The sequence below is a fragment of the Oncorhynchus nerka genome, linkage group LG10 (assembly GCF_034236695.1).
Source record: "Oncorhynchus nerka isolate Pitt River linkage group LG10, Oner_Uvic_2.0, whole genome shotgun sequence".
Lineage (NCBI taxonomy): Eukaryota > Metazoa > Chordata > Actinopteri > Salmoniformes > Salmonidae > Oncorhynchus > Oncorhynchus nerka.
In genome coordinates, this window is record NC_088405.1 from 14276065 (window position 1) to 14299576 (window position 23512).

The 23512-nt window shown below is 44.0% G+C and overlaps 1 protein-coding gene across 4 annotated transcripts in view; it reads right to left on the reverse strand.

The window, feature by feature from the left end:
- Positions 1 to 23512, reverse strand: part of adgrb3 (adhesion G protein-coupled receptor B3) — a 251581-nt gene that overhangs the window by 107060 nt on the left and 121009 nt on the right. For 2 of the 4 annotated variants that reach the window (XM_065023041.1, XM_065023038.1), the window contains exons 16-17: positions 20145 to 20248; positions 18221 to 18323 (exon numbers count right to left, since the gene is read on the reverse strand). In XM_065023041.1, coding sequence (XP_064879113.1) covers positions 18221 to 18323; positions 20145 to 20248 — 207 coding nt within the window. Of the gene's footprint in view, positions 1 to 18220; positions 18342 to 20144; positions 20249 to 23512 lie in introns of all 4 variants that reach the window. The other 2 variants (XM_065023039.1, XM_065023037.1) reach the window with 1 other exon arrangement.

Below are 23512 nucleotides of genomic sequence, written 5' to 3' on the forward strand. Positions count from 1 at the left end.
ACCCCCACTACCATCACCATCACCACCCCCACTACCATCACCATTACCACCCCCACTACCATCACCATCACCACCCCCACTTCCATCACCATCACCACCCCCACTACCATCACCACCCCCACCCCCACTACCATCACCATCACCACCCCACTACCATCACAATCACCACCCCACTACCATCACAATCACCACCTCCACTACCATCACAATCACCACCTCCACTACCATCACCATCACCACCCCCACTACCATCACCATCACCACCCCCACTACCATCACCATCACCACCCCCACTACCATCACCATCACCACCCCCACTTCCATCACCATCACCACCCCCACTACCATCACCACCCCCACCCCCACTACCATCACCATCACCACCCCACTACCATCACAATCACCACCCCACTACCATCACAATCACCACCCCACTACCATCACAATCACCACCTCCACTACCATCACAATCACCACCCCCACTACCCTCACAATCACCACCGCACTACCATCACAATCACCACCAGCACTACCATCACAACCACCACCACCACAACCATTACCATCACCACCCCCACTATCATCACCATCGCCACCCCCACTACCATCACCATCGCCACCCCCACTACCATAACAATCACCACCCCACTACCATCACCATCACCACCCCCACTACCATCACCATCGCCACCCCCACTACCATCACCATCGCCACCCCCACTACCATCACAATCACCACCCCACTACCATCACAATCACCACCCCCACTACCCTCACAATCACCACCGCACTACCATCACAATCACCACCAGCACGACCATCACAACCACCACCACCACAACCATTACCATCACCACCACCACAACCACTACCATCACCATCACCACAACCACTACCATCCCCATCACTACAACCACTACCATCAACACCACCACAACCACTACCATCACAACCACCACCACCACAACCATTACAACCACCACCACCACAACCACTACCATCACAACCACCACCACAACCATTACCATCACCACCACCACAACAACTACCATCACCATCACCACAACCACTACCATCCCCATCACTACAACCACTACCATCACCACCACCACAACCACTACCATCACCACCACAACAACCACTACCATCACCACAACCACTACCATCACCATCACCACAACAACCATCACCACTACCACAAGCACTATCATCACCATCACCACCACTATCACCATCACCACCATCATTACCATTACAATCACCATCATCATTACCACCACCATAGTGACTCTAGGCCCCCAGTCAGACTGTAACTGTAATATGTGGATGTCCTTCTAGGCCCCCAGTCAGACTGTAACTGTAATATGTGGATGTCCTTCTAGGCCCCCAGTCAGACTGTAATATGTGGATGTCCTTCTAGGCCCCCAGTCAGACTGTAACTGTAATATGTGGATGTCCTTCTAGGCCCCCAGTCAGACTGTAACTGTAATATGTGGATGTCCTTCTAGGCCCCCAGTCAGACTGTAACTGTAATATGTGGATGTCCTTCTAGGCCCCCAGTCAGACTGTAATATGTGGGTGTCCTTCTAGGCCCCCAGTCAGACTGTAATATGTGGATGTCCTTCTAGGCCCCCAGTCAGACTGTAGCTGTAATATGTGGATGTCCTTCTAGGCCCCCAGTCAGACTGTAATATGTGGATGTCCTTCTAGGCTCCCAGTCAGACTGTAACTGTAATATGTGGATGTCCTTCTAGGCCCCCAGTCAGACTGTAATATGTGGATGTCCTTCTAGGCCCCCAGTCAGACTGTAACTGTAATATGTGGATGTCCTTCTAGGCCCCCAGTCAGACTGTAACTGTAATATGTGGATGTCCTTCTAGGCCCCCAGTCAGACTGTAATATGTGGGTGTCCTTCTAGGCCCCCAGTCAGACTGTAATATGTGGATGTCCTTCTAGGCCCCCAGTCAGACTGTAGCTGTAATATGTGGATGTCCTTCTAGGCCCCCAGTCAGACTGTAACTGTAATATGTGGATGTCCTTCTAGGCCCCCAGTCAGACTGTAACTGTAATATGTGGATGTCCTTCTAGGCCCCCAGTCAGACTGTAATATGTGGATGTCCTTCTAGGCCCCCAGTCAGACTGTAATATGTGGATGTCCTTCTAGGCCCCCAGTCAGACTGTAACTGTAATATGTGGATGTCCTTCTAGGCCCCCAGTCAGACTGTAATATGTGGATGTCCTTCTAGGCTCCCAGTCAGACTGTAACTGTAATATGTGGATGCCCTTCTAGGCCCCCAGTCAGACTGTAACTGTAATATGTGGATGTCCTTCTAGGCCCCCAGTCAGACTGTAACTGTAATATGTGGATGTCCTTCTAGGCCCCCAGTCAGACTGCAACTGTAATATGTGGATGTCCTTCTAGGCCCCCAGTCAGACTGTAACTGTAATATGTGGATGTCCTTCTAGGCCCCCAGTCAGACTGTAACTGTAATATGTGGATGTCCTTCTAGGCCCCCAGTCAGACTGTAACTGTAATATGTGGATGTCCTTCTAGGCCCCCAGTCAGACTGTAACTGTAATATGTGGATGTCCTTCTAGGCCCCCAGTCAGACTGTAACTGTAATATGTGGATGTCCTTCTAGGCCCCCAGTCAGACTGTAATATGTGGATGTCCTTCTAGGCCCCCAGTCAGACTGTAATATGTGGATGTCCTTCTATCAGACTGTAACTGTAATATGTGGATGTCCTTCTAGGCCCCCAGTCAGACTGTAATATGTGGATGTCCTTCTAGGCTCCCAGTCAGACTGTAACTGTAATATGTGGATGTCCTTCTAGGCCCCCAGTCAGACTGTAACTGTAATATGTGGATGTCCTTCTAGGCCCCCAGTCAGACTGTAACTGTAATATGTGGATGTCCTTCTAGGCCCCCAGTCAGACTGCAACTGTAATATGTGGATGTCCTTCTAGGCCCCCAGTCAGACTGTAACTGTAATATGTGGATGTCCTTCTAGGCCCCCAGTCAGACTGTAACTGTAATATGTGGATGTCCTTCTAGGCCCCCAGTCAGACTGTAACTGTAATATGTGGATGTCCTTCTAGGCCCCCAGTCAGACTGTAACTGTAATATGTGGATGTCCTTCTAGGCCCCCAGTCAGACTGCAACTGTAATATGTGGATGTCCTTCTAGGCCCCCAGTCAGACTGTAACTGTAATATGTGGATGTCCTTCTAGGCCTCCAGTCAGACTGTAACTGTAATATGTGGATGTCCTTCTAGGCCCCCAGTCAGACTGTAACTGTAATATGTGGATGTCCTTCTAGGCCCCCAGTCAGACTGTAACTGTAATATGTGGATGTCCTTCTAGGCCCCCAGTCAGACTGTAATATGTGGATGTCCTTCTAGGCCCCCAGTCAGACTGTAACTGTAATATGTGGATGTCCTTCTAGGCCCCCAGTCAGACTGTAACTGTAATATGTGGATGTCCTTCTAGGCCCCCAGTCAGACTGTAATATGTGGATGTCCTTCTAGGCCCCCAGTCAGACTGTAATATGTGGATGTCCTTCTAGGCCCCCAGTCAGACTGTAACTGTAATATGTGGATGTCCTTCTAGGCCCCCAGTCAGACTGTAATATGTGGATGTCCTTCTAGGCCCCCAGTCAGACTGTAATATGTGGATGTCCTTCTAGGCCCCCAGTCAGACTGTAATATGTGGATGTCCTTCTAGGCCCCCAGTCAGACTGTAACTGTAATATGTGGATGTCCTTCTAGGCCCCCAGTCAGACTGTAACTGTAATATGTGGATGTCCTTCTAGGCCCCCAGTCAGACTGTAACTGTAATATGTGGATGTCCTTCTAGGCCCCCAGTCAGACTGTAACTGTAATATGTAGATGTCCTTCTAGGCCCCCAGTCAGACTGTAACTGTAATATGTGGATGTCCTTCTAGGCCCCCAGTCAGACTGTAATATGTGGATGTCCTTCTAGGCTCCCAGTCAGACTGTAACTGTAATATGTGGATGTCCTTCTAGGCCCCCAGTCAGACTGTAATATGTGGATGTCCTTCTAGGCCCCCAGTCAGACTGTAATATGTGGATGTCCTTCTAGGCCCCCAGTCAGACTGTAGCTGTAATATGTGGATGTCCTTCTAGGCCCCCAGTCAGACTGTAATATGTGGATGTCCTTCTAGGCCCCCAGTCAGACTGTAATATGTGGATGTCCTTCTAGGCCCCCAGTCAGACTGTAGCTGTAATATGTGGATGTCCTTCTAGGCCCCCAGTCAGACTGTAGCTGTAATATGTGGATGTCCTTCTAGGCCCCCAGTCAGACTGTAACTGTAATATGTGGATGTCCTTCTAGGCCCCCAGTCAGACTGTAATATGTGGATGTCCTTCTAGGCCCCCAGTCAGACTGTAACTGTAATATGTGGATGTCCTTCTAGGCCCCCAGTCAGACTGTAATATGTGGATGTCCTTCTAGGCCCCCAGTCAGACTGTAGCTGTAATATGTGGATGTCCTTCTATGCCCCCAGTCAGACTGTAATATGTGGATGTCCTTCTAGGCCCCCAGTCAGACTGTAATATGTGGATGTCCTTCTAGGCCCCCAATCAGACTGTAATATGTGGATGTCCTTCTAGGCCCCCAGTCAGACTGTAATATGTGGATGTCCTTCTAGGCCCCCAGTCAGACTGTAGCTGTAATATGTGGATGTCCTTCTAAGCCCCCTTGGTCAAAAGTAGTGCACTACCCATAGAGCCCTGGTCAAAAGTAGTGCACTACCCATAGGGCCTTGGTCAAAAGTAGTGCACTACCCATAGGGCCCTGGTCAAAGGTAGTGCATTATTGAGATTAGGGTGTCATGTGGGATACATCCTTTGTCAGTACTAATGAGCTGTAAATTGAACAAGGTGGTGGTACCCAACAGCTAGCTAGCCCCCTCTCTTACCTCCCTCTGTCCTCTGTTAATTTGTCTCTCTGCTCGTCATTAAACAAGCCAAGCAATATAAAGAGAGAGAGAGACAGAGAGAGAGAGAGAGAGAGAGAGAGAGAGAGAGAGAGAGAGAGGGGGGAAAGAAACAAAAAACACAGCTAGACAGCTAGTTAGGCAAACTGCAGGCATAAACGTGACACCACATCCCTGACTCTGTCTGCAAACCAAATTGCACCCTATTCCCTTTATAACTGCACTACTTATAAAGGGAAGTAGCACCCTATATAGGGAAAAGTTGCCAATTGATACCCAGTCTCTCTCTCACTGCCCTGATCCCAAAAGACATCGGCTGCACAACAACAAGCGATGATTTCTATTAGACAATGAAGCAAGCCTGAATCCATAAACAGTGAAGCCAATTACGCACCACAGCACAGCAGAGCGTACCGGCGCCTCGCAAGAGAGAGAGAACGAGGGAGGGAGGGATGGAGGGAGGGGAAAATGGAGGTAGAGTGAGACAGCAAGGCAGCGTCGGGGCAATTAAACCCACACAGGAACCATGTTATCCTCCTCCCTGTTAGCATAGCACTCAAACATGCTGCCTCGCTGTCCTTTATGACTCACAGCATAGAAATATTATACAAATATTATTACAACCAATGGCAGAAAGAAAGATAAAGGGAGAGAGAGAGAGAAAGAGAGAAAGGGAGAGGAGCAAGCGAGGAAAATGGAGATGACAGAGAAAGAGACAGAGGTGAGAGAAAGAGAGAAATGGGAAACAGAAGGAAAACGGAGAGAAAGAGGGAGAGAGAAAGAGAACGAGAGAAGAGACAGAGAAAGAGAAAGGTGAAAGAGAGAAATGGGAGACAGAAGGAGAACGGAGAGAAAGAAGGAGAGAGAAAGAGAGAGCGAAATAGAGAGAGAGAAGAGACACAGAAAGAGACAGAGGTGAGAGAAAGAGAGAAATGGGAGACAGAAGGAGAATGGCGAGAAAGAGAGAGAGAGAAAGAGAACGAGAGAGAACTAATAATAAGCCCATCCCTGTTAGCCTTAGCTGCAGCACCATGGAGAGAGGACAGATATAGGATACAGGAAGTGTGTTGATCAGGAATTGGGATGCATCTCAAATGCCGCCCGATTCCCTATATCAGTGGTTCCCAACTCCGGTCCTCCAGTAACCCCAACAGTACAGTTTTATTGTAGCCTTGGACAAACACACCTGATTCAACTTGTCACCTAATCATCAGGCCCTCTGAGTTGAATCAGGTTTGTTTGTCCGGGGCTGCAACACAAATGTGTGCCGTTGGGAACCACTGACCTATATAGTGTACTACTGTACATTTGACCAAGGCCCATAGGGCTCTGTTTGAAAGTAGGGCACTATATATTGAACAGGGTGGCATTTGGGATGCAGTTACATTTACATTTACATTTAAGTCATTTAGCAGACGCTCTTATCCAGAGCGACTTACAAATTGGTGCATTCACCTTATGACATCCAGTGGAGCAGCCACTTTACAATAGTGCATCTAAATCTTTTAAGGGGGGTGAGAAGGATTACTTTATCCTATCCTAGGTATTCCTTAAAGAGGTGGGGTTTCAGGTGTCTCCGGAAGTGTAACAGCAATCTTCTATTGGTGCTGATAGAGGATGGAGCCTTGGCATTGGTAGCCTGACAGGAAGTTAGGTTTACACATGCACACACACGTACACATGTACACACACACACACACACGTACACATACACATACACATACATGTACACTCACACACACACACACACACACACACACACACACACACACACACACACACACACACACACACACACACACACACACACACACACACACACACACACACACACACACACACACATGCTGATAAAAATGTTAGTGCACTGTCCACAGGCCAGGCCATGTTTGCTAGTCTAGTGGTTATAATCAGATGCTAAACCCTCAGATATCATATCTTATGAAAAGGGGTTTGGAGAGAAATCTGTGAGTCAGAACTGCAAAGCTTCAGGGTTTAGGAGTTCAGCACAGTAGCTGCAACCCACAATGCCACCCTATTCCCTATAAAGAGCACTACTTTTGACTAGAGCCCTATGGGGCATGGTCAAAAGTAGCGCACTATAAAGGGAATAGGGTACCATTGGGCATGCTGCCAGTGGCTATCCTTGTGTAACAGGGTAAGGCCACCAGGGATGGATGAATCTACCAAACGTCTGCTTTCATCAAAGCTTTGTAAGTCCTTTTTGGAAAATCAAAGAAGAGAAGGAGTTGTTCAGCTCAGCTGAAGAATCGTTCCCAGTGAGTCTATGACTGACATTTTGGGATATCTGTTGTTGTATAAAGAATTGTTTATATTTCTCCCTGTTGTTATTGTGTTTTTATAGTGAGAGCTTGGGCCAGTAAGATTGCCAATGTATTCATTCCACCTGGCAAAAACCTGAAACGTGAACTTGAAACTTAAACCATCCATCTATATGCATGTTAGGCATCCAGAGGGGATGTACTGTGGATGCTGTTAAACACATGCTAGGAGTAGATGTCCATGTTGTTAGACACATGCTAGGAGTAGATGTCCATGTTGTTAGACACATGCTAGGAGTAGATGTCCATGTTGTTAAACACATGCTAGGAGTAGATGTCCATGTTGTTAGACACATGCTAGGTGTAGATGTCCATGTTGTTAGACACATGCTAGGAGTAGATGTCCATGTTGTTAGACACATGCTAGGAGTAGATGTCCATGTTGTTAAACACATGCTAGGAGTAGATGTCCATGTTGTTAAACACATGCTAGGAGTAGATGTCCATGTTGTTAAACACATGCTAGGAGTAGATGTCCATGTTGTTAGACGTATTCTAAGAGTAGTTGTCCATGTTGTTAGACGTATTCTAAGAGTAGTTGTCCATGTTGTTAGACGTATTCTAAGAGTAGATGTCCATGTTGTTAGACATATTCTAAGAGTAGTTGTCCATGTTGTTAGACACATGCTAGGAGTAGTTGTCCATGTTGTTAGACACATGCTAGGAGTAGATGTCCATGTTGTTAGACGTATTCTAAGAGTAGATGACCATGTTGTTAGATGTATTCTAAGAGTAGTTGTCCATGTTGTTAGACGTATTCTAAGAGTAGACGTCAATGTTGTTAGACGTATTCTAAGAGTAGACGTCAATGTTGTTAGCTGTATTCTAAGAGTAGATGTTCATGTTGTTAGACGTATTCTAAGAGTAAACGTCAATGTTGTTAGACGTATTCTAAGAGTAGACGTCAATGTTGTTAGACGTATGCTACGAGTAGATGTCCAGGTAGATTAGTGGTTAAGAGGTTTGGGACTATAACCAAAAGGCTGCTGGTTTGAATCCCAGAGCTGTCGGTGTGCCCTTGGGCAAAGCACTTAATTGCTCCTGTAAATCGTGTCTGCTAAGAGTAGATGTCCATGTTGTTAGATGTATGCTGAATGGATGTAATGTAATGCTGGGTGAAAATTCCATGAACTGTGAGAGTACTTTTCATGCTGTGTAGTGTGTTTCTGGACATAATATAGGAACAGGCTGACAAAAGATCTGATTAAAAGTGACAAGCCTTCAAATTAACTTAGCATTACTTCTGGGCCTGAGGCTCCACACATCCCATTGCCTTGGAATAGGATGTCCGAGCTGTGATACTAGCCACTAGCTAACAACAAGGCAGACAGAGCTGTGATTCTAGCCACTAGCTATCAACAAGGTACTCTGGGCTGTGATGCTAGCCACTAGCTAACAACAACGCAGACAGAGCTGAGATGCTAGCCACTAGCTATCAACAAGGTACTCTGGGCTGTGATGCTAGCCACTAGCTAACAACAACGCAGACAGAGCTGTGATGCTAGCCACTAGCTAACAACAAGGCAGACAGAGCTGTGATGCTAGCCACTAGCTAACAACAAGGCAGATAGAGCTGTGATGCTAGCCACTAGCTAACAACAAGGCAGACAGAGCTGTGATGCTAGCCACTAGCTAACAACAAGGCAGACAGAGCTGTGATGCTAGCCACTAGCTAACAACAAGGCATACAGAGCTGTGATGCTAGCCACTAGCTAACAACAAGGCAGATAGAGCTGTGATGCTAGCCACTAGCTAACAACAAGGCAGACAGAGCTGTGATGATAGCCACTAGCTAACAACAAGGCAGATAGAGCTGTGATGCTAGCCACTAGCTAACAACAAGGCAGATAGAGCTGTGATGCTAGCCACTAGCTAACAACAAGGCAGACAGAGCTGTGATGCTAGCCACTAGCTAACAACAAGGCAGATAGAGCTGTGATGCTAGCCACTAGCTAACAACAAGGCAGACAGAGCTGTGATGCTAGCCACTAGCTAACAACAAGGCAGACAGAGCTGTGATGCTAGCCACTAGCTACATTACTGCACCTCGCTGTTGGCTGGGCTCCCTGCCTGTGCCAGGCATACAGAGCTGTGATGCTAGCCACTAGCTAACAACAAGGCAGATAGAGCTGTGATGCTAGCCACTAGCTAACAACAAGGCAGACAGAGCTGTGATGCTAGCCACTAGCTAACAACAAGGCATACAGAGCTGTGATGCTAGCCACTAGCTAACAACAAGACATACAGAGCTGTGATGCTAGCCACTAGCTAACAACAAGGCATACAGAGCTGTGATGCTAGCCACTAGCTAACAACAAGACATACAGAGCTGTGATGCTAGCCACTAGCTAACAACAAGACATACAGAGCTGTGATGCTAGCCACTAGCTAACAACAAGACATACAGAGCTGTGATGCTAGCCACTAGCTAACAACAAGACATACAGAGCTGTGATGCTAGCCACTAGCTAACAGATTACATGAATCTATGAAAAAGTACAAATAAATAAAATAACATGGGGGGCATGTTTTACAATGGAAGAGACTACATGGTTACTAATGATGGAAGGGACTACATGGTTACCAATGATGGAAGGGACTACATGGTTACCAATGATGGAAGGGACCACATGGTTACCAATGATGGAAGGGACCACATGGTTACCAAAGATGGAAGGGACTACATGGTTACTAATGATGGAAGGGACCACATGGTTACCAATGATGGAAGGGACTACATGGTTACCAATGATCGAAGGGACTACATGCTAACAATTGATTGAAGGGACTACATGGTTACCAATGATGGAAGGGACTACATGGTTACCAATGATGGAAGGGACTACATGGTTACCAATGATGGAAGGGACTACAATGATGGATGAGACTGGTGTAATGAATGGAGTAAAATACACTATTGATGAATAAAATAGGCCTAATGTAGGAACCTCTGGGTTACCTGGGACATCACATCGACCACCCCCTGTGTAGACTTTTAGAAAAAGTCACACTTAAAAGCATTCTGAACTTAAAAGCATGATTAATAATGTAATTATCTGATGATGAACAAGCAGAAGACACTGTGATTCCTGTCCTATATCAATAAAATACATATCAAACTAGATTTAAATGAAACATTATCCATATGTGAATATTGTGTGCAAAGCGCTCATCAAGGCAAAGGGTGGCTACTTTGAAGAATCTAAAATATAAATATATTTTGATTTGTTGAATACATTTTGGGTTACTACATGATTCCATGTGTTATTTCATCATTTTGATGTCTTCATCATATTATTCTACAATGAAGAAAATAGTAAAAATATAGAAAAAGCCTTGAATGAGTAGGTGTGTCCAAACCTTTGACTGGTACTGTATATAAAACAATATTTAAATAATACATTTCAGAATCCATATATTGGGAATGATAAATACTTCTACCATGCTCTTTCTGACCTGAACCAGGCTACACCTCTTCACTGAAATGGCTGCTGTGTTTGCTCTGGGTTCCCATGGATATGCCTGTAAAATTGTCTGTAGAGTGATAGGCAAATGTGTCATTCTGTGACTCTGCCAACACACTGAGAATGACATCTGTGTGGGCTGCTTACGCAGTCAATGACAACCCTCTATGTGCCAAACTCGTCTTTTAGATAAACCACTTGTTTGTATTACAGGACTCAAGAACAACTATGATAAGCCTGATCAGTTGGTTATTTGTAAACAGCAAGTGGGATACTGTTATTGTGTATAATCAAAGCACTAGTAGAAGAAGTCTCTTGTATTGTGAAAGTTGGCGGTTCGTATCTTAAATAGTCAGTTACATTTTCATTTAGCCATTCATCTTCTTCAGATGTATCTGTCACGCCCTGAACTTACAGATCCTTTTTATGTCTCTATTTTGGTTTGGTCAGGGCGTGAGTCGGGGGGTGGGCATTCTATGTTTTGTGTTTCTATGATTTTTGATTTCTATATTTTGGCCGGGTAGGGTTCTCAATCAGGGACAGCTGTCTATCGTTGTCTCTGATTGGGAACCATACTTAGGTAGCCCTTTTCCCACATGTGTTTGTGGGAAGTTGACTTTGTTTAGGGCACATTGCCTTTGAGCGTCACGGTTTGTTTTTGTGGTGTTATTTGTTTTGTTCGGTGTCATTTTGATTAATAAATGAAAATGGACGCTCACCACGCTGCACCTTGGTCCTCCTGCTTCAACAGCCGTGACAGTATCTCTGATCTGTTTGTATCATTTAAAAGCCTAAAGGAATACAACTTCCATACATTGAATAATACATTACAAGTTGGGTTAAAGGCTTCATTTTCCAATACATTGTATGGAAACCTCTCAAATCTCAACGTATACTAACCCATTACTGGTGAAATCCTTCCTAAGAAATTTAAGAAATATATTTTAAGCAGGAGCACTCCTTTAATTTATTTAGTTATCAATCTATCAAAAAAACAAATATTTGCTTCCATCTGTTTAATTAAGGTGGCAAAAATAAGTTAGTCCTAAATATAAAAAATAAAGCATTGTACTTGGGACTAATCATTCACCAAACCCTAAACCTCAACTAAATATTTCAATTAACTAATGTGGAAATTGAGCAGGTTGAGGAGACTAAACTGCTTGGAGTAACCCTGAATTGTAAACTGTCATGGCCAAAACATATTGATACACAGTAACTAAGATGGGGAGAAGTCTGTCCATAATAAAGCACTGCTCTACCTTCTTAACAGCACTATCAATGAGGCAGGTCCTACAGGCCCTAGTTTTGTCGCACCTGGATTACTGTGCAGTCGTGTGGTCAGATACCACAAAGAGGGACTTAGGGAAATTACAATTGGCCCAGAACTACTGTCCAGTCGTGTAAATGTACACAGAGAGCTAACATTAATAATGTGCATGTCAATCTCTCCTGGCTCAAAGTAGTGGAGAGCGGGACTTCATCACTACTTGAAATTGTGCGCAGTCCTGTGTAGCTCAGTTAGTAGAGTGTGGTGCTTGCAATGCCAGGGTTGTGGGTTTGATTCCCACGGGGGACCAGTATGAACATGTATGTACTCACTCTTAATCTCCAGCGATTTACAGTAATTACTAAGTGTCTACAGGAATTAACAATCTTAACTTGTTGAATACACTGAGCTGTCTGTTTAAACAACTAGCACAGAGCCCAGCCACCCAGACATGCCACCAGAGGTCTCTTCACATGCCACCAGAGGTCTCTTCACAGTCCCCAAGTCCTGAACAGACTATGGGAGGTGCACAGTACTACATAGAGCCATGACTACATGGAACTCTATTCCACATCAGGTAAAAGTACACCTTATAGAACAGTGGGGTCTGTGCATAGAGACACATAATAACATGATACACATGGATTGTATGTGGTAGCAGCCTGAGGGACATCTGTTGAGAAATGTTTTAATTGTATATAATTGCCTTAATTTAGCTGGTTCCAAGGAACGGTAGCCGCTGCCTTGGCAGGAACTAATGGGGATCCATAATAAACCCCAGGAAGAGTAGCTGCTGCCTTGGCAGGAACTAATGGGGATCCATAATAAACCCCAGGAAGAGTAGCCGCTGCCTTGGCAGGAACTAATGGGGATCCATTATAAACCCCAGGAAGAGTAGCTGCTTCCTTGGCAGGAACTAATAGGGATCCATAATAAACCTCAGGAAGAGTAGCTGCTGCCTTGGCAGGAACTAATGGGGATCCATAATAAACCCCAGGAAGGCTAGCCGCTGCCTTGGCAGGAACTAATAGGGATCCATAATAAACCCCAGGAAGAGTAGCTGCTGCCTTGGCAGGAACTAATGGGGATCCATAATAAACCCCAGGAAGAGTAGCCACTGCCTTGGCAGGAACTAATGGGGATCCATAATAAACCCCAGGAAGAGTAGCCACTGCCTTGGCAGGAACTAATGGGGATCCATAATAAACCCCAGGAAGATAGCCATTGGCAGGAACTAATGGGGATCCATAATAAACCCCAGGAAGAGTAGCCACTGCCTTGGCAGGAACTAATGGGGATCCATAATAAACCCCAGGAAGAGTAGCCACTGCCTTGGCAGGAACTAATAGGGATCCATAATAAACCTCAGGAAGAGTAGCTGCTGCCTTGGCAGGAACTAATGGGGATCCATAATAAACCCCAGGAAGGCTAGCCGCTGCCTTGGCAGGAACTAATAGGGATCCATAATAAACCCCGGGAAGAGTAGCCGCTGCCTTGGCAGGAACTAATGGGGATCCATAATAAACCCCAGGAAGAGTAGCCACTGCCTTGGCAGGAACTAATGGGGATCCATAATAAACCCCAGGAAGAGTAGCCACTGCCTTGGCAGGAACTAATGGGGATCCATAATAAACCCCAGGAAGAGTAGCCACTGCCTTGGCAGGAACTCATGGGGATCCATAATAAATACAAATACATCAATGTGAGTGGTTACTTCCAGGGAGGGTGCTTCCATAACTTCATTAGGGAGTTTGAAAGAACCCTGCATCATGTCCCCTAGTGTGCGTCACAAATGGAACCCTATTCCCTATTTAGTGCATCACTTTTGTGCACTATGAAGGGTACAGTGTGTCATTTGGGATACAACCTTTGTGTGGAATAACCCTCTGTTGCTGCATCCTACATATCCCTGTCTATTATAGGCTAAACACACACACACAGCTATCCTATGGCCCCTAATTAATGATTGCTGCGTCATTCTCCTGAATAGCCGTAGAAACAACATCACTATTTCATTGGGGATTGATTTGATTGTCCTTTCTGTGGCCATTATTTAGGGTGGAGACCATGAAAAGGATCTTGCATCCCAATTTAGGGAGAAGGACCATAAAGAAGATTAAAAATGTCTCCCAAATGGCATCCTATTCCCTATATAGTGCAATACTTTGACAAGTGCTCAAAGGACTCTGGTCTAAAGTCGTGTACTATATAGAGAATAGGATGCCATTTGGGACGCATATTAATCTTCTTTATGGTCCTTCTCCCTTAACTGGGATGCAAGATCCTTTTCATGGTCTCCATGCCAACGAAGCAGAGTCTGAGTTTACCATCTCGGATGAAAAGGTTCAAGGTAAAAAGGCATCATATTGGATGAAACTGCAGCACGGATAAAGAGGTGTGCTGAAACGCATGCTGTCTGACTTAAAAACAACACCTCGTCTACATACTAAAAACTAGTGCATTACTATAAAGGGAATAGGGCGCCATTTTGTTTAGGATCAGCTTTAATACTGCATATCGACTGTGGCTTCTATCAATGTAATTGTCTGCATCATTTCCAATCCTCTTTTTTATAAATATATATATAAAATAATATATATATATATCTATACTGTATACATTTTTATATATATATATAGTGTATTATTTTCCCCTAACCCTACCACCCCTCCGCTAATTGGAGTAGACTAATGGACAACAACACTTACAGTACTTCCAGCGTATACAAGACACAGTATATTTTACATTAGTTATCTTGTTTTTTTGTTTTTTTTAGTCCCACGATGGTCTTTTTCACAATCTATACTGTAGTCTAGCTCTCATCTCTAGACATCATCCATTCCATTATGGAGTGATCATCAGCATCATCATTATCGCTAAACCCTATTTCTCACACCTCTCCAATCAATATAAAGCCTTGAGTTTGCAGCTCAGACATTTTGTAGACATAGACATAGGCCTAAAAGGCTCATTCCAAACAACCACCATCTCCTTCCAACAAAACAAAAAACTGAAGAATCTCTTTTAGATCTTGGAGAAAATGACATATATTCCTGAATGCCCATATGAGTACTGGATGCAAGGCATCTCCAGATAGGTAGCTAACTAAGGGCCCCTACAACTGTTGTAGGCATCTGGTCCAGATAGGTAGCTAACTCAGGGCCCCTACAACTATACTAGGCAGATAGTCCTGATAGGTAGCTAACTCAGGGCCCCTACAACTATACTAGGCAGATAGTCCTGATAGGTAGCTAACTCAGGGCCCCTACAACTATACTAGGCAGATAGTCCTGATAGGTAGCTAACTCAGGGCCCCTACAACTGTTGTAGGCATCTGGTCCAGATAGGTAGCTAACTCAGGGCCCCTACAACTATACTAGGCAGATAGTCCTGATAGGTAGCTAACTCAGGGCCCCTACAACTGTTGTAGGCATCTGGTCCAGATAGGTAGCTAACTAAGGGCCCCTACAACTGTTGTAGGCATCTGGTCCAGATAGGTAGCTAACTCAGGGCCCCTACAACTGTTGTAGGCATCTGGTCTAGATATGCAGCTAACTCAGGGCCCCTACAACTATACTAGGCAGATAGTCCTGATAGGTAGCTAACTCAGGGCCCCTACAACTGTTGTAGGCATCTGGTCCAGATGAATCTGGTCTAGATAGGTATCTAACCCTACGGGGGCAACCAGCCAGTACTTTGCCATCATCTGAAGTACAATAGCTTGTGGGATTTAGATAAAGAGACATGGAGATGATCTGTCAGTGATCTGGTTGTAACAGATCCAGTTCCTGTGTGGCTCAGTTAAAGCATCATGCTAGAAACACCAGGGTTGTGAGTTCGATTCCCACTTAAACATATGTACTCACTGTTCTGTAAATCGATTTGGATACAAGCATCTGCTAAATGTAATATTTTATATATATTAATATAAAACATAGAAGGTGTCACAGACTCAGAACATAAACCTTGAGTCATTTGGTCAGATGTAGTTTGTCCACTAGAAATTACAACAGAGATAGGTCAAAACACTGAGGTAAGGTAACATATTTACAGTACTCCTGCTAAGAAAACACTGAGGTAAGGTAACATATTTACAGTACTCCTGCTTAGAAAACACTGAGGTAAGGTAACATATTTACAGTACTCCTCATTAGAAAACACTGAGGTAAGGTAACATATTTACAGTACTCCTCATTAGAAAACACTGAGGTAAGGTAACATATTTACAGTACACACTGAGGTAAGGTAACTATTTACAGTAAAATTAGAAAACACTGAGGTAAGGTAACATATTTACAGTACTCCTCATTAGAAAACACTGAGGTAAGGTAACATATTTACAGTACTCCTGCTAAGAAAACACTGAGGTAAGGTAACATATTTACAGGACTCCTCATTAGAAAACACAGAGAGACAGCTAGACTGAATAACACCCAGGCTTCACAGTTGTCAAAATATCCCCTGAATCCGTAAAGGGGCCATATTTTGACGAAGTGTAGAAACACACCCTAAAAATAGCTTGTGAACACAGCACTGGATAACCTGAGCTCCAGATATACACAGACAGAGAACGGAACAATCTGTCCATCACCCTATAGTTATTACCTCATTGGTTGTTTTAACATCAACTCCTCCCTCAGAGGAAAACATTAACATGATGAAGCAGAATAATCTTTGCTCTCTCTGATAGTAATAAAGGTTTCTATGGGAAAGTGTTTTTTTATGGTTTACCAGGCTTGTGGCTAAACATTGATATGCCTTGTGAAATATACACCAATAATGTCAAATGTGGCACTAACAAAATGTAATTCACAGTTTTAGACCCAAATGGGCTAATGTGGGCCACCCTGTCACACAGACCAGCCTATCAATCAGCCTGTAAATAAGTCTGCTGTCAGCATGTGCATTTCTGTTGTTTATCTGGGGTTAGAAATCTAAGTCAAAGCTTTTAACTGACAATACATGTTTTGTTGTTGTTGGTAAATTCTTATTTACAATGACGGCGTCCCCCGGCCAAACCCGGATGTCACTGGGCCAATGGTGCACCGCCCTAATCATAGCCAGACGTTATACAGCCTGGATTCAAACCAGGGACACTTGCACTGAGATGCATGGTCTTAGATCACTGCGCCACTCGGGAGCCTAATAATGTTAACATTAACATCATTTGGAAGTCTTTGTTGCATACTGTAATAACCTCACAATGTTGACATAAAAGAGTTCCACTACAGTGAGTATCAGTAGAGTGGTTAAACAGTGAGTATCAGTGGAGTGGTTAAACAGTGAGTATCAGTAGAGTGGTTAAACAGTGAGTATCAGTAGAGTGGTTAAACAGTGAGTATCAGTAGAGTGGTTAAACAGTGAGTATCAGTAGAGTGGTTAAACAGTGAGTATCAGTAGAGTGGTTAAACAGTGAGTATCAGTAGAGTGGTTAAACAGTGAGTATCAGTAGAGTGGTTAAACAGTGAGTATCAGTAGAGTGGTTAAACAGTGAGTATCAGTAGAGTGGTTAAACAACAGTTGGTTAAACAACAGTATCAGTAGAGTGGTTAAACAGTGAGTATCAGTTGGTTAAACAGTAGTATCAGTAGAGTGGTTAAACAGTGAGTATCAGTAGAGTGGTTAAACAACAGTGAGTATCAGTAGAGTGGTTAAACAGTGAGTATCAGTAGAGTGGTTAAACAGTGAGTATCAGTAGAGTGGTTAAACAGTGAGTATCAGTAGAGTGGTTAAACAGTGAGTATCAGTAGAGTGGTTAAACAACAGTTAGTATCAGTAGAGTGGTTAAACAGTGAGTATCAGTAGAGTGGTTAAACAACAGTGAGTATCAGTAGAGTGGTTAAACAACAGTTTGTATCAGTAGAGTGGTTAAACAGTGAGTATCAGTAGAGTGGTTAAACAGTTTGTATCAGTAGAGTGGTTAAACAACAGTTTGTATCAGTAGAGTGGTTAAACAGCTACTGTGGTTGAGTAAAGTTTGCAAACAACACTCCACTTGCCAACAAGATAAATAGACATGTAATGTACCACAGTGTGTCTATTGTTGATTAAAGCATGTTAAAGTGCATGAATTGCCTGTATGTACAGGTATGTCTCTTCCAATACAACATATAAACACAACCTGCATTGTGAGTCGTGTGTTTGAGTAAAGCAGTTAAAGTGCATGCAGTACAACATGGAATCTTACCGCATTGTGTGTCTGTGTCTGTCCAACCAGGATGAGGAGGTTGGAGGAGATGATTGACAGGCAGAAGTTGATTAGGATGATGGACCGCTCAGACCGGATATATCTGGAATAACGGGAAGTACTGGATCAACAAATGAAAAATTACAATCAACACAACACCACAACAATCACCAATCAACATTCTTCCATTAATTAATACTAGGCCAGTACTACCAGGCCATTACTACCAGGCCACTACTACTAGGCAGCTACTACCAGGCCATTACTACCAGGCCATTACTACCAGGCCACTACTACTTTGCCATTACTACTAAGCCATTACTACCAGGCAGCTACTACCAGGCCATTACTACCAGGCCATTACTACCAGGCCACTACTACTAGGCCACTACTACTAGGCCACTACTACTAGGCCATTACTACTAAGCCACTACTACTAGGCCACTACTACTAGGACATTACTACTAGGCCATTACTACTAGGCCTAAACAAAGGGATATTTGGCACCAATTTGGTGACCAAGTCATGTGATAGTGTAGGATACTCGGATGATACACGGATATGAATCAGAAATACACAAACAATGTTATGTATGTTTGTTATGTCTGTATATTAAGGATATTTTATGAATCATACAGGTTTACTATTAAAAGATGGTTATTGCTGTATTATCATTCCCTGTTATGGCCATCCGTACGGCCAGTTAGCATATTGCATAGACATACAAATCAAATCAAATTATACTTGTCACATGTGCCGAATACAACAGGTGTAGACCTTACCGTGAAATGCTTACTTTACAAGCCCTTACATTTGAAAAATAAGAGTTAAGAAAAATATTGACTAAATAAACTAAAGTAAAAAATAAAAGAGCAACAATAAAATAACAATAGCGAGGCTATATACTACATGACCAGAAGTATGTGGACACCTGCTCGTTCAACATCTTATTCCAAATTCATGGACATTAATATGTAGTTGGTCCCTCCTTTGCTGCTATAACAGCCTCCATCCTTATAGGAAGTCTTTCCACTAGATGTTGTAATTTTGCTCTGTGCAGGCCAGTCAAGTTCTTCCACACCGATCTCGACAAACCACTTCTGTATGGACCTCGCTTTGTGCACGGGCCTTCCCCAAACTGTTGCCACAAAGTTGGAAGCATAGAATCATCTAGAACGTAATTTTATGTTGTAGTGTTAAGATTTCCCTTCACTGGAACTAAGGGACCGAGCCCGAACCATGAAAAACAGCCCCAGACCAATATTCCTCATCCACCAAACTTTACAGTTGGCACTATGCATTGTGGCAGGAAGCATCCGCCAAACCCAGATGTATCCATCAGACTGCCAGATGGTGAAGCGTGATTCATCACTCAAGAGAAAGCATTTCCACTGCTCCAGATTTTTACGCGCTATGTGCTTCAGCACTCATCAGTCCCATTCTTTGAGCTTGTGTGGCCTACCACTTTGCGACTGAGCCGTTGTTGCTCCTAGACGTACCACTTTGCGGCTGAGCTGTTGTTGCTCCTAGACATTCCCACTTCACAATAACAGCACTTAGAGTTGAGTGGGGCAGCTCTAGCACGAACTGACTTGGAAAAGTGGCATCCTATGACGGTGCCACTTTTCAAGTCACTGAGCTCTTCAGTAAGGCCAATCTACTGCCAATGTGTGTCTATGGAGATTGCATGGCTGTGTGCTAGCCATCTAGTCTAGCACACAGCCATGCTTATACACCTGTCAGCAACGGGTGTGGCTGAACTAGCCGAATCCACTAATCCACTTTGAAGGGGGAGTCCACATACTTTTGTATATATAGTGTACATCAATTCATATATTCATATGAATATATATATTCATATATTCATATTCACCATGTCAACATGGTTTTACAGTGTATACATCACTGGTTGTATTGTACTCACCTCCATAGAATAGCATAGACCACTAGCAACAGGATCAAGGCGAGACAGGACAGACCACAACCAATGATCAAAGTCACAGAGGGGACCGCTGAGTACTCCATGGTCTGTAGGAGACAGAGACAGAAGGAAGTAGATATTACACCTGCTTTGTGTTGGTGCTACAGCTTCAGACACACTAATCAAAACACTTTTTATAGCTGCTTTGGGTTGGTGTTAAAATATCAGCCACAGGGCCTCCAGAGTTGCGCAGCGGTCTAAGGCACTGCACCGTATTGCATCGGGTTCGATCTCAGGATGTGTCACTGCCGGCAGTGGCCGGGAAACCCATGAGGCGGCGCACAATTGGCCCAGCGTCGTCCGGGTTAGGGGAGGGTTTGGCCCAGCGTCGTGCGGGTTAGGGGAGGGTTTGGCCCAGCGTCGCCCGGGTTAGGGGTGGGTTTGGCCCAGCGTCGTCCGGGTTAGGGGAGGGTTTGGCCCAGCGTCGTCCGGGTTAGGGGTGGGTTTGGCCCAGCGTCGTCCGGGTTAGGGGAGGGATTGGCCCAGCATCGTCCGGGTTAGGGGAGGGTTTGGCCCAGCGTCGTCCGGGTTAGGGGAGGGTTTGGCCCAGCGTCGTCCGGGTTAGGGGAAGGTTTGGCCCAGCGTCGTCCGGGTTAGGGGAGGGTTTGGCCGGCCGGGATTTCCTTGTCCCGTCACGATCTAGTGGCTCCTTGTGGCAGGCCGGGTGCCTGCAAGATGACTGTGGTCGCCAGCTGGACAGTGTTTCCTCCGACACATTGGTGCGGCTGACTTCCGGGTTAAGCGAGCAGTGTGTCAAGAAGCAGTGCGCCTTGGCAGGGTTGTGTTTTTTCGGAGGATGCATGGCTCTCGACCTTTGCCTGTCATGAGTCCGTAGGGGAGATGCAGCGACGGGACAAGACTAACTACCAATTGGATATCACGATAAAGGGGTAAAAGTACAAAAAAATAAAAATAATGATCAGCCACTGACTGGAAAATAGACCAATCAGTTGATGGTATTACATCTTAAACCACGAATAGAACTGTAAAACAAACCAATCAAAACATCACAACAAGTCGGCCATTTTGAGATGTTCTGTATTGAATGGTTTCACCAACGCCAATACAAACCAAATTGGGAAGAGAAGGGGAGCCAGTGTGTTTGTGTGCATGTGCGTGTGTGTGTGTGCGCTTTGCAGTCTTTCTTCATCCTGAGTTTGATAGCATTGGTGATTAATGTCATCTAAAAAATCTGTTGCTTTCTTAACTAACCATTCATCTCAAGATCGTGATTGCAGCGTCTACTCTACGTCTCGAAATAAAATAAAATCCCTAATAAAACGACCCCTTCCCCATACATCTCTAATCTACAGTGTAATCATATTTCCCTGTATTAATCAGATATTCATGAATATTGAATCAAGAGAGAAAAAAAGAGGGTCCCTATTAAGAAAAGAGACCATTTTCACTGATTGACATTGAGGATGGTCTAAAAGAGACATCAGAGGCTATGTGACAGAATTACATAGAGATTCCACAGAATAGAGCATAGAATTACCACTGGTGTAAAGTACTTCAGTAAAACTACTTGAAGGTACTATTTAAGTCGTTTTGGGGGGGTATCTGTACTTAACTATTTATTTATTTTGACAACTTTTACTTTTACTTCACTACAATCCTAAAGAAATAATGTACTTTTTACTCCATACATTTTCCCTGACACCCAAAAGTACAAGTTACATTTTGAATGCTTAGCAGGACAGTAGCATGGTCCAATCCACGTACTTATCAAGAGAACATCCCTGGTCATCCCTACTGCCTCTGATCTGGCAGACTTACTAAACAGAGAACATCCCTGGTCATCCCTACTGCCTCTGATCTGGCAGACTTACTAAACAGAGAACATCCCTGGTCAGCCCTACTGCCTCTGATCTGGCAGACTTACTAAACAGAGAACATCCCTGGTCATCCCTACTGCCTCTGATCTGGCAGACTTACTAAACAGAGAACATCCCTGGTCATCCCTACTGCCTCTGATCTGACAGACTTACTAAACAGAGAACATCCCTGGTCCTCCCTACTGCCTCTGATCTGGCAGACTTACTAAACAGAGAACATCCCTGGTCATCCCTACTGATTCTGATCTGGCAGACTTACTAAACAGAGAACATCCCTGGTCATCCCTACTGCCTCTGATCTGACAGACTTACTAAACACAAATGCTTTGTTTGTCAATTTTATCTGCATGTTGTACCACTGGCTATCCGTAAATAAAAAAAAAACAAGAAAACTGTGCCATCTGGTTTCCTTAATATTAGAAATTTGAAATGATTTATACTTTTACTTTTACTTTTGATACTTAAGTATATTTAAAACCAAATAGTTTTAGACTTTTCCTCAAGTAGTATTTTACTAGGTGACTTTCACTTTTACTTGAGTAATTCTATATTAAGGTATCTTTTATTCAAGTATGACAATTGGGTACTTTTCCCACCACTGAGAATTACACACACACTCCATAGAATAGTGCTTAGAATTACATACAGAAGTAATTTATAAGATTGCAATGAGTAGGAGCCTCTCCTAATGTAATAAAGTTGACAATCTACCAATGCCAACCAAATAAGATCCATGTTTATTTAATCTACTGTTACTGCCTCTTAATTAACACCTAGCCTTTCCCAGGATTCCACTTGAAATAGGTTGTGTCCCAAATGGCACCCTATTCCCTATTTAGTGACCTACTTTTGACCAGGGCCCATAGGGCTGTGGTCAAAAGTTGTGCACTAAATAGGGAATAGGGTGCCATTTGGGATGCCGCCACAGCTTCTCTTTCCCAGCCCCCTCCCACAGACCACCAGTCATTGTGACATGGGCAGGGCAAGGCACTGAGTTATTAACCTGGTGCACTGCTGCTAGAGAGGAACACAATGCTATCATTCCCACAGATCACACTTTTCTCTATTCCAGTCACAACATTTGAGTAATGGTGGAACTGCTGAGCAACAGATATGATTTCACACGTGACAGTCAGTCGTGAGGGCCCGATCCCTCATCCTTTTTTATTTTCCTCTTATAACATAATGTTGCAAATCACTGGCACTGTTAACTGTTACACAAATGAGTAACAAACAGGAACGTAAGACTAGCTATTATTTGAAATAAAAAAAACTGAATATGACATTAGACCTAGATCTAATTAGACCTAGTTCATTATGTGACGCTAATCTTTTGTAAGATAACATGACACTTCTCATTGAACTCCTTTATCTATAATTGTAATATTTGAATATGAATTGATGAGCAGAGCCAATACACAACCTGTAGGCTAAAGTCAGTCAACAACATGTACTGGCCTGTGTAACCACACA